We start from the raw sequence: 12,407 nt of genomic DNA on the forward strand, positions 1-12,407 counted from the left end.
TATAAAGCTCAGCAAGTAGCTGGTGGCTCTATAATAGCCCTGTTGGAATAAAACCAGTGGGTTGACTGGAAAACAAGTTTACTGACGTCAGCGAAGGATTATAATTCCGCTAATGACACCAGAGGCGCTGGGGCTGAATTCAAAATCTCTGCTTGAACATAGTGAAAAGTACTTAGAAATAGTTGCGTAACTGTCACTCATTCCTTGAAGAACATATAGAAAAAGAGTGAGACAGGGGAGGAGGAGATCTGAAAAAAAATTTATCTAAATGGTGTGCAGCACCGGTGCTTACTAATCAGGCTCCGGACACATGTCTGGCATAATCTACTGTAGAAGCACACCAATCTATCTGTGGTATCTATGTGAAACATCATCATTCAGACAATGGAAGCAAGACCGTTCCTCAGTTAAAGTCATCTCCATTCGTCTGCCTGTCTGGTCCTCCCGGAGTTCCCTCCATTGCGGCTGATCCTGAAAAATGACAATGTAATTTCTGCTCCATTTATTTTTCATGCCAAGGCCAAGCGTTCCAATTCGCTCGTTGAGTCCTCGCAGACTCCCCCCCCCAACCGCCCCACACCTCCCATGCTGAGGCAATATTGTTAAATCTCATGCTCCGATTGTCTTGGATGAATCCCGTATGGCACAATTAGATAGACGACGTAATTATAACGGCACCCTGTGTCCATGCAGATCACCCTTTGAACTGCTGAAAGGTTTTCAGCGGAAGAGACACAAATATATATTATCACACACACGCACACACACACACACACACACACACACACACACACTACTATTGGCGGTGGTGGACCAACCTTGATGGTTTGGAGAACTCCGATTGGCTGATTGCTGGAAGCTCGGACCGATGAGGTCAGCTTGTCTGTGATTGGACGACCGGTCTATATTGTCTTGCTGTGAGAGAAAAAAAAGTATATTTTGTCACCCCACTGGGAACCTTGTGAAAAGCCGCTAAACACTCACATCCACATTGTACACATCAGTTTATCTTTTTGAGAGAGAATGTTATGTTATAGTTCATAACGCTGAGTATTTCAATGATTGGTCACAAAGAACAATTAGGTAGGACCATTTCAAATACAGGCTGCTTTGCCCACAATGTGTGTTGAACCTCATTTATCTACGAGACCATGGGAACAATTAGGATTTACGAAGGTAGTCTCACATGCGTGATCCAAAATGCTACAAGTGGACTGGAAGCATGTCGTTTATCATTACATGATCTTAACACATTCATCTCTTGTCCCCGTCTGGAATGCTACAAATACGTTTAAATAGCCTTTTATATACACGATACAACAAATACAACCAATAAGTGGAACTCCTCTTTCAACACACGCCCGTGTGGAAACAGACACGCCACAGTCCACCGCGTGTGAACGTGAACCAGGTGTGTATTGGAGAACACGAGATCAGCCGGCATCAAGACCGCGTCCTCGTTTTACCTTCCAGTCGTGACAGGCTGCTGCACGCAGAGCTGGATTCTTTCACACAGATGTTATTCCCCCTACAATATCTGCTTTTTGCGCTCCATCACTTTGAGTTATCTCTGTTGCCTCGACAGCCTCTGAGTTACACTGATTTATGGAATTCTTTAGAATAACATTCGGATATATATATATATATATATATATATATATTTTTTTTTTTTCTTGGCGGTGTCTTTTTAATCTATATTTTTTGACTGCCACGGAACAAAGTTTATCACTGCAACAATTGATATCACCATAAATAAATAAATAAATAAATAATCAGTAATGTGGATATGATGACAAAAAAACGAAGAAAAAAAAAACAGCTCGAACAATCAGAAGTTCAGAAAATCACATCACTTTACTGTAACGCAGTCTTTAAAACCAGGACAAAGCCATAATCTCACATCACAAAATAATATTGATTTATTGCCCAGCCCTAACTTTATTAACAATCGTTATCCCAAAAAATGAATAATAATAAAAGCTGTTATAATAAATAACAACTTTACTTACAAGATGAGCCGTTTCGAAGAGAATTGACCACTGTGAGAAGAAAGCTCTGATGACTCAATCCTTCAAAATAAGGGCTCAGCTGTATAGTTTGGAAATATATAATCCATTTGTCTGCAAAGATTTGAGCTGTAATGTTCACTGAAGAACACGTTATTAGAGTTCCTCTCTGGCGTCGACACTGGTGCCCACGTTCAGACTAAACTGGATCTAATTGGAAGTTCAACGTCGCCATATGTTTCGGTCCACCTCCACCCCCCTACAACCGCTCTTCTCTACCAACGAACCCAAACGCATCCAGTCATTACGTTGCATTGTTCGTCTTTGTATTGTCTCGTGTTTCCGGCCATCTTGGATTTTGGAGCGTAATGGGTCTAACCTGCTTTTGTAATAAAAAAGAAATAGTAGAGTAACCACCGCATCCCCCATTTGTTCCCATGGCATAGCAAACCCCGTCATCAACACACACACACACACACACACACGCCGTGTCGGGGTCCAGCTACCAGACTGTGACTGATCCCTACCCAGTCACCCAAACAGCACTGGGACGCTGTTCGGTCGATGGGATGGTACAGCACAGTGTTAGAGAGTGTGCGTGAGTGTGTGTGTGTGTGTGTGTGTGTGTGTGTGTGTGGGTGCGTGTGAGAGTACGTATTCAGGACAGGATGGTCATGGTTCAGCTCCATTGAGCAAAAACGTAGGGACTCTTTCACAGCATATACTGGGCTTGAATGCTGTTTTGCATGGCTGGTAAATCAGACAGACAGACAGACAGACAGACAGACAGACACTTAAAGCACACCTTGATCTCTTTTGTGGATTTTAGCAACACAAATCCAAACCCGAACAGCCTTTGATGCCTCAATAGACAATTGACATAATTTCAACTTGGGGATTTAATATACATGCATACTGGCCATTTAGCATACTTCTCAGCCATGCCATTGCCTTACTCTGCATATGGTTATAGGTTTATTGAAGCCCATATGGCTGAGACTACAAAAAGGGGAGAAAACGAAGAAAATAAAAAAGAATCTGACACACACACACACACACACACACACACACACACACACACACACACACACACACACACACACACACACACACACACACACACACACACACACACACACACACACACACACACACACACACACACACACACACACACACACACACACACACACACACACACACACACACACACACACACACACACACACACACACAGAGACAGAGACAGAGACAGAGATAAGTAGCTTATAAGGGCCCTTTTATATTGATATAGCTGAAATGAAGTCCAAATAAGAGGGTTCAGTTTCTTTAAAAAGGGGTCAGCTGAAGGTTAAGGCACTGAAAGCAGGACAGACACAAAGGTCTTGAGATTAGGCCTTCAAACAAGAAGGAAAAAACTGAGACGCAATGTCCAAGCTATGCCTTTAGAGGTCAGATGATGAATCAATACTTGGCTTACTGAGAGGCCTTTGGCTCAGAAGGAGCACGAGGGCCCGTTATAATTACCCCACATCGCTGCAGCAGAGAATACACTGGATACGCTTCCCGTTCATCAGTGTGAATTTGCACGATGCTTTGATTGACCGAGAACTAAATACTATCAGAAAGCTTTCGAGGTGTGGACATCTCACTGAAGGGTCCGAGACTCGTTCGCGGCGGACCGCTGTTGCCGACGGCAATGACACCAACTGAAGCCGGTCCCGTGACAACACACATCATCACTGGACACCAAGTGGAAATCCCTTCTTACATAATTAACCAGAATGAAGTTTGTTTGGATAGTAGGAAGTCAGCTGGAGCTGCCGTCACTGCACAGCTGACGAGCAGAGCAGGGCTGAGACGTTTATTTTCATAACGTTCAATTATTTTTGTTTGATTTTTTTGTTGGCTGTGCTGGTGATGACACCTTTATTGTTTTTATTATTGTGTTATTGTTGTCACCCAGACAGTCTGACAGGTCTATTGTAGATTATTGTAGCATGTGAAGACAACTGTGGAATATTATTCCAATCCTGGTTGTACGTCCTCCCGTACAAAACAAAATATTCAGACATATATTGGCCTCTAAACGCAGGGATAGCTACACAATGCATGCTGGGAAGATCTCCAGCCAAAATAAAAAAAAAACTGCATAATGAAAGAGACCCTTTGATGTTGTACATTTCATTAAACTCCAATGCACTGAAAGCGATGACCGGGTGAGTCGGAGCTGCAGAATCAACAAAGTCACCACGGCCTTAATATTTCCACACTGACACAGGATTACTATGAAACCACCCTCCTACGGAAGCTGTGACATATTCACATTGCAAAAATCTCAGGCAAAACAAATGCAATCTTCCCATAACGAGGAACACCTGTCGATTATGTGCAAAAACCACACATCTGGTATAGTCCCAGGTAAAACAAACATTTATATAACCTTGTAAAATGTATCACCGGTGCTGTAGTTTCTGGATCACGGGTTCTTTAAATCAGCTGTCATCCGGCCACTAACGATCCCTGCTTTGCACACACACACACCATCGTTTACTCGCCGGTCACAATCATACAACAGAAACAAGATTAAAGTGGAGATATAATTAATCCCTTGAGTTTAGTGTGAATGTTATCGTCTCTTGAATCCATTTTGAATTGCTGCTGCAGTTTTATCAGGGTAAAATCTTCCTTAACCCTGGAATTTCTCCGTGAATGGATTTTCTCATTCAGCGAGGCCGGCAGCAGTCAAGGTACGTCTGTTGAAGCTGAATGCTTTGCAAACAGCCGAATGTGTGTGTGTGTGTGTGTGTGTGTGCGTGTGTGTGTGTCCATTAAGCTCTGTATACTGAAGCTTCAGCAGCATACATCCAAACCGCTGGCGAGAGGTTCGAGATCTAAATGATTACTCACTACATTTAGATTTTGCATCTTTTAAAGCAGAACTCCATTAATGGAAAAGACCTGCGAAATATAAAAAGGTTTGATTGTTGTTGATTTGAGTTCAATTAAAATTATCCAAATGACAAGACAACATGTTGCTGGCTTGGTGTGTTTGAGAGAATGGGAGTTATAGCAGTGTGACGGCAATGAGCAGATACTGTTTTTGGACACGACATATGATGATCCACTCTGGGACAAAGGTTGTGTCACCTCAGCGTAAACTCAGGACCTATTCCCTGAAATGTATCCGTTAATAAACAGATTATTACAAGTTTTAACAATGTGGATTCAACTTTGCAGCTGAAGCAATAAGACATTAACACAAACAATATGCATGCTAGCGGTACCCTGACTTCACCCTGACTGCACTAACACACACACACACACACACACACACACACACACACACACACACACACACACACACACACACACACACACACACACACACACACACACACACACACACACACACACACACACACACACACACACACACACACACACACACACACACACACACACACACACACACACACACACACACACACCCCTTTGGTTTCTGTCTCTCTAAGCTCTAGAGATCTTGGATACTCTAACAAGCTGAACTCTCTGTCATCTAGCTCAAAGGAGGTCAAAGGTCATAGATAAAGCCATGGCCCAGCTGACAAGCCGACAACAGATGAGCTTCTGATCGGGCCAAACGTGCTACTGCCCTAATAAAAACGTTTGGAAGCCCTTTGCTCTATGGAGGCTGGTGTGAACAAGTCTACCAAACCAAGAGCAGCGGTCAAGTCTGCCTTCGCTAACTCTATAACAAATCGGCATACAAGCAGGGGATTAGAGGCTGTTATTTATTTATTATTGTTTAAAAGCTCAAAGTAACAAATCGAGTTTGTCCTGCAGCTCTTTTGCCAATTGAATGCGCCAACATCGGTGGAATGTTTTCACCATATAACCCTGCCTTTAGTCAGGAAAAGACTTAACAGGAACAACCTACATCCAAAAGGCCATTCTTGTATTTCACCATCTGGTGTATACTAACTATAAACCACATATAATAAGAGGAGCTGGAAAATGCAGGACTGTTGACAAGGACCTGAATTCACAGCCTCCCTATTTCTTGGAATTCTTGAGAGCAAACCTAAAGTACCTGGAGTACTTCTTGGATGGCACACCATAACTTTCCCAAGGTGAATAGATAAATAATAATGTGTCCGGTTTGTACAGGGACATAGTTAGAATCCAACGTAATTTCATGAGTACAATGGCACCATTCAACATGAAAAATGTTAGAATTTCTGAGTTACTTTGGGTATTAAATCTTAAACAGACATCAAACTCTGAAGAACACCTCAATACCGATTTCACAGTCTGGCTTCACACATACGTTTAATTTCTAGTAAGTATTACATATTAGTTTAGTACTATAACTGGCATGGACAGTCTGCTTAAAGACAGACGTTTAACGTACCAAAAAAAAAAAAAAAAAAAACCCTACATAGGAAATTACCATTTACCTGATAATTTGGATGATGCAGGAAATAATCCGGACATCCGGCCACGGCCATGTTTTGTGTTTCTCAGCTCTTTTGTGAAATGTGCCTGGTCGGATCAGTTTCGATGCAAGATGGACAAGAGCAGAACCTGCATAGGAAGAAGAACAGACAAATGGAGGTTATTGGAAAACTACAACAGAAGAAGAAGGGAAAGGGTGAGAAGGTCCGAGAGAGGAAGGAAAAAAGGGAAGAAGAGGAGGACGACAGCAGGAAAGGAAGATGAAGTGAAGAATATAGCACCGAGCGCTTCTTAACCCACATAGGCCCAAAGTAAACAACAAGGAACAGTGGTTGGTCATACATTGTCAAGTGGGAGAATAATAATGTAATCTTATTCAAAATCTACATTACTACCGATGTACCTACCTAGAAAATGATGATTTGTAACGGACATATCCCAAATCGCTTTGCAATATGAACAATTATTTTGTAAATGGAGCAATGAAAATGACCTTCTTGAGAACTACACCAAATGTAGGGTGAAGTGCATGAATTGGAGCCAAGATAAAAGCTCAAAGTAACAAATCGAGTTTGTCCTGCAGCTCTTTTGCCAATTGAATGCGCCAACATCGGTGGAATGTTTTTCACCATATAACCCTGCCTTTAGTCAGGAAAAGACTTAACAGGAACAACCTACATCCAAAAGGCCATTCTTGTATTTCACCATCTGGTGTATACTAACTATAAACCACATATAATAAGAGGAGCTGGAAAATGCAGGACTGTTGACAAGGACCTGAATTCACAGCCTCCCTATTTCTTGGAATTCTTGAGAGCAAACCTAAAGTACCTGGAGTACTTCTTGGATGGCTCACCATAACTTTCCCATGGTGAATAGATAAATAATAATGTGTCCGGTTTGTACAGGGACATAGTTAGAATCCAACGTAATTTCATGAGTACAATGGCACCATTCAACATGAAAAATCTTAGAATTTCTGAGTTACCTTGGGTATTAAATCTTAAACAGACATCAAACTCTGAAGAACACCTCAATACCGATTTCACAGTCTGGCTTCACACATACGTTTAATTTCTAGTAAGTATTACATATTAGTTTAGTACTATAACTGGCATGGACAGTCTGCTTAAAGACAGACGTTTAACGTACCCAAAAAAACCCTACATAGGAAATTACCATTTACCTGATAATTTGGATGATGCAGGAAATAATCCGGACATCCGGCCACGGCCATGTTTTGTGTTTCTCAGCTCTTTTGTGAAATGTGCCTGGTCGGATCAGTTTCGATGCAAGATGGACAAGAGCAGAACCTGCATAGGAAGAAGAACAGACAAATGGAGGTTATTGGAAAACTACAACAGAAGAAGAAGGGAAAGGGTGAGAAGGTCCGAGAGAGGAAGGAAAAAAGGGAAGAAGAGGAGGACGACAGCAGGAAAGGAAGATGAAGTGAAGAATATAGCACCGAGCGCTTCTTAACCCACATAGGCCCAAAGTAAACAACAAGGAACAGTGGTTGGTCATACATTGTCAAGTGGGAGAATAATAATTTAATCTTATTCAAAATCTACATTACTACCGATGTACCTACCTAGAAAATGATGATTTGTAACGGACATATCCCAAATCGCTTTGCAATATGAACAATTATTTTGTAAATGGAGCAATGAAAATGACCTTCTTGAGAACTACACCAAATGTAGGGTGAAGTGCATGAATTGGAGCCAAGATAAACCATAAGGGATTATATGTTGGCTGATGAAATAGCTTGTTTGCGCTACGATTGCAGCACAGTTGTCGAGTAAATGGACGTGTGCTTCACCTTATGGAAGTCAGTTATGGAGCCATACGACTCGTGAGATGCTTCCTTATCATCTCAGGGTTTTTTTTCTAAATACCTTTACCGTTTCTGACGGCGACCAAACTGTCAATCTCAGCATACTCCCAACATTCAACGGTGTCTTTGTAAATGGACACAGCTGCACTCAGGGGACTTTAAAAAGGTGTCCTTCTGCTTTATTGTGCCTCCCTCCCGGCCATCCTCGGGTCAAAAATAACCACAACCTCAACAACATGGATTTTAGTCTATTTGAAGTGGTCATCCTATTGATCTCTTGGCACTGCTGCCACTGAATAAACACCTGTACAAAAACGGAGACTAAAATAGCCTTACAGGCACCTCCCCCGGTCTTAAGTTAGTTCCCACAGCTTATTTGGAGCCGAGCAGGTCGGGCTCACAACTATGATGGTCTTTTATGCAGCAGTTCATGACCCCATGTTGGTATTTTCAAAAATAAGGCCTGCCATTTTATAGACGGCTAATATTATCTCGTGTTTGAATTAGCGGTTTTGCGAGAGTGTGTGTGTGTGTGTATATGGGTGTGTGCATTTTTTTTTGCCTGGACGTGTACTGTATGTGCGTGGGTGTGGAAAGCCTCTATTTCTAGGAGTTTTTTAAGGGTTCATTGAGAAGCTCTATTTGTGCTCACAGAGTTGTGTACGTTGTCGCCTCTGACCGACTAGTCGGCGGTCAATGGTCGGACCACTGCGCCCCCAGTAGAGTCGACGGCCATCCTGCATACTGGTCTCTGGGAACGGTGATGCAGGCAAAACGACAAAAGTAACATTTAACCAACCGTTTGAAACGCTCGATTCTTGCTTAAAAAATATCCTGTCAAATCACGAAATTATTCTTATTCAATCCGTTGTTCATTGTCTCAGAGAGAAATGTACTTTATTTAGGGCTGCCATAAGTTCTACCGTTTTCCGTCTATAACGAGACGCTTGTCCTACTGAAAATTGTGTTAGCCGATGAGCTAAATATATATATATATATTTTTTTAAACCTCCAAAATCTGGCTTGCTAATAATGACCAAACTATGAATGTATTCTAAACAAAGAGCCTGGCAGCATGATCACTAGGGCCGCTGAAAGGGCTTGCTTGTAATGAGTGTGTGTGTGTGTGTGTGTGTGTGTGTCAGTCCATGTGTGTGGCCTGGTCGGCTGGCATGCAAGGACAGCTCCCCATTTACACATTATTTACAGACACACAGTTTACAACAAAAACAAAACAAATTAGCATCAGGCTAAACTGTCCGAGCGGCCCTCATTAGGCGCCACACACCGGCTGCCGACACTCGCTGTGGCTAAACTGTACGTGCATTCGATTCCAGGAGTCAGGAGGTTGTGTAAGCAAAAAGGCCGCAGACTTTCGGCTAACTACATTCAAATTTAAACTAAACGGTTGTGCCTCATTTAAAGCCTGCATCATTATCAAAACTGCCACTTTTATTTCACCAAACACTGAATTAAATGTATGGCCTTTCAACAGGACCAATTCGGCTTCATCTGTGCGTGCTAAAAACATGGGAAAATGCCAAGGCGTTCCACGTAGCATTAAAATACCTTGAAACCCAAGTTTCAAAGTGCTCACACATGCCAGAGTGACTCTTGGTGACGGATATATTGACCAAAGACACACGCACCTCTGCTTAATGGCTCCCTGACACAATCAAAGCCATTCCAGTGCAGGGATTAGACCCTCTCAGAGCCCTTTGATTCCCTTTCTTCCACTTGAACAGGGGACTGAAATCTCTGACCTTGACAGTGCAATTAGCCGGACGGTGTCTCCGCACTAGAAAGGGGGGGGGGGGGGACTGTGGGGTTTGTGGTGAGGTGACTGCATCTGGATTAATTAACGGGGTGTTTTGCTCAAATTTGCACGAGGGAGAATGTCTGCCGGTGGACTTCAAACGCAATGATGGCTATCGTGGATCATAAGTTCTGCCGTGAGTTTTAGCGACATCCTCCTGGTGGCGTGGGGATTGTTTACGTTTCATTTTTAAAATGGCCATCCTGGTGGTTTGGGGCCCGTTACTTTTAAATACACGTAGGAGACTAAATGTGAAGAAAAACCAATATGCAAGCGTGATCTTTGTGGAAAAGGTGTCACGTGCCTGCACACAAAACGCCCCTTCAAGACAGCTTCTAACTTCTTTACCTCGTGATGATTACGTACATTTAACAAAACACACAAATCAGGATCATAATTTGTGTACTGTGATGTCTTAAAACAGTCGGCAGCAAAGTCACGAATATGTTATTTGTCTGAGCTGGAACATGCAATGTTATACCACGTCTCCCTTGAGCCCAAAAATCTATTAACACAAAGACAATTATTAAGTTCAGGCTTGACTCAAAAGTCAGTTTCATTGACCTGTAATAGGGTGAGTGCATATATGAAACTATATGACACGTTCTAGAAATTTGTTAGGTAAAAAGTCTCATTCTTGTGACACTGCAGTTGGGAAAATGACACACTTTGGCCTCTGAATGTTGAGTTATATTAAAACTAAACTTAAAGTTTGAGGAGAATATTTTGTCCCTCTGCGTATTTTCACTTGCATTCAACAAATGCAGCACATATTGCAACAGCGTAATTGCCCTCGAACAACGCCTGGTGGGCATGCTTTGTCACTCTCGGGAGTTAATGTGCTGATATACGTGCGTACACCTAAAAAAAAAAAGGTCCAGCCAGGTGATAAGCCCTGCAGGGAGGGCAAAGGTGAGGCCTAGGATCACCAGAACCCTGGGCTATATAAAGCAAAGCCTAATTGAAACCGTAGAGACATTCCTGTGAAGAGTTCTCCTCTTTTACACGGCGGTGGTGGTGGATCAGTGTCTGACCAGCTCACCAGACCAACAATGGCTGTTAAGAGGACTTTAGAGGCTGAAGGCTTGCAAACCAATACCAGGAGGGTAAATATGGGATGCGAGGCAAATGTACGGATCCAAAAAGGGACGAGATTGCAAAGCAAAAACAAACTTTCAGTCACGCATTTCCAAGAATATTGTTCTTTGCAAAAGAAAAAAAATATACAATTATAAATCTCGTATATCGAATCTCATTATGGTTTTAAATCGATTTATTTATTTAGGGCACGGCTTCCACACATAGTAAATAACAGGTTACTTGGTTCTTTTTTCCTTCCACAAGCCTTTCCAAGGAGCCCAATAAAAATGCCTAGAGGGGAAAATGGAAATGTTAAACTTTTAACCTCACATACTGTATGTAGGCCAACCCCGAGACAAACAAGTTTCTTGTGAGCTGAGCAAACACAAGTTGTAAACTAAGGAGTCAGTTGGATTTTTTATTTTATTTTGTCTGTCAGGCTCGTTGTCAGTCTGTCTCTTTACCTCTGTTTACTTGTCTGTGTATACATGTCGCCTACCTCTATGTATTTATATATGTAAATATATATTAAGTTAAGCATATATATATATATATATATATATATATATATGCTTAATCCCAATATATTAACCCTAATAAATATATATATATTTATTTATAAACGCTCTCTGATTTTAAAACTTCATCGAACATTTTGTGTTGTCGAATAAAAGTAAATACATACCATGTGGCTTCAGTATTAAAGGACCATGTGTACATTCATGACAGCCATTCTGCTGTTGCAATAGTGATTACTGAACCAAGACGGTGTTACTTTGGAACAATGGAAACACAGTATTAGTGTCTGTATCTAACATAATTGTTTAAATTCAACCAAGCAGACCTTCAAATCTACAGCATGCTATGTTACTGTGAGCATGGCCCTTACTGATGGGGACACTGCTGTCATGAGTCTCCAGTCTGGGCAAAAATAGCACAATTCAGAAAATCTGTACAGTTCAGCTGTGCAGCTATGTCAACCAACGTTTCCCCGTGTACATTATTGTAAAGTATGTTCATCCCAATCAACTTATCTTCAGCTGATTGGCCTGGACACAGCTTAACACGAGGCCGTTCAGCTCTGCTCAGTCATCTCTGGAATGCGGAGAGCACATTCTTTCCCTATAGGGCACCCTGTGAAAATACGTGCAATGTGGTGAACCCCAACCTCACGAAAGGGATTGTGGGCCAGCCAGGGATCGTGTGGATG

At 42.0% G+C, this 12,407-nt stretch overlaps 1 protein-coding gene across 4 annotated transcripts in view; it reads right to left on the reverse strand.

Moving 5' to 3' along the window:
- grb10b (growth factor receptor-bound protein 10b) overlaps positions 1 to 12,407 on the reverse strand; it is a 51,315-nt gene that overhangs the window by 31,113 nt on the left and 7,795 nt on the right. For 3 of the 4 annotated variants that reach the window (XM_034554442.1, XM_034554441.1, XM_034554439.1), the window contains exons 1-3: positions 7,651 to 7,762; positions 6,467 to 6,593; positions 819 to 915 (exon numbers count right to left, since the gene is read on the reverse strand). In XM_034554442.1, the coding sequence (XP_034410333.1) occupies positions 819 to 915; positions 6,467 to 6,517 (148 nt within the window). In that variant the 5' untranslated portion in view covers positions 6,518 to 6,593; positions 7,651 to 7,762. Of the gene's footprint in view, positions 1 to 818; positions 916 to 6,466; positions 6,594 to 7,650; positions 7,778 to 12,407 lie in introns of those variants that run through there. The other variant, XM_034554440.1, reaches the window with a different exon arrangement.

Source organism: Cyclopterus lumpus, chromosome 16 (genome assembly GCF_009769545.1).
Source record: "Cyclopterus lumpus isolate fCycLum1 chromosome 16, fCycLum1.pri, whole genome shotgun sequence".
Taxonomy (NCBI): Eukaryota; Metazoa; Chordata; class Actinopteri; order Perciformes; family Cyclopteridae; genus Cyclopterus; species Cyclopterus lumpus.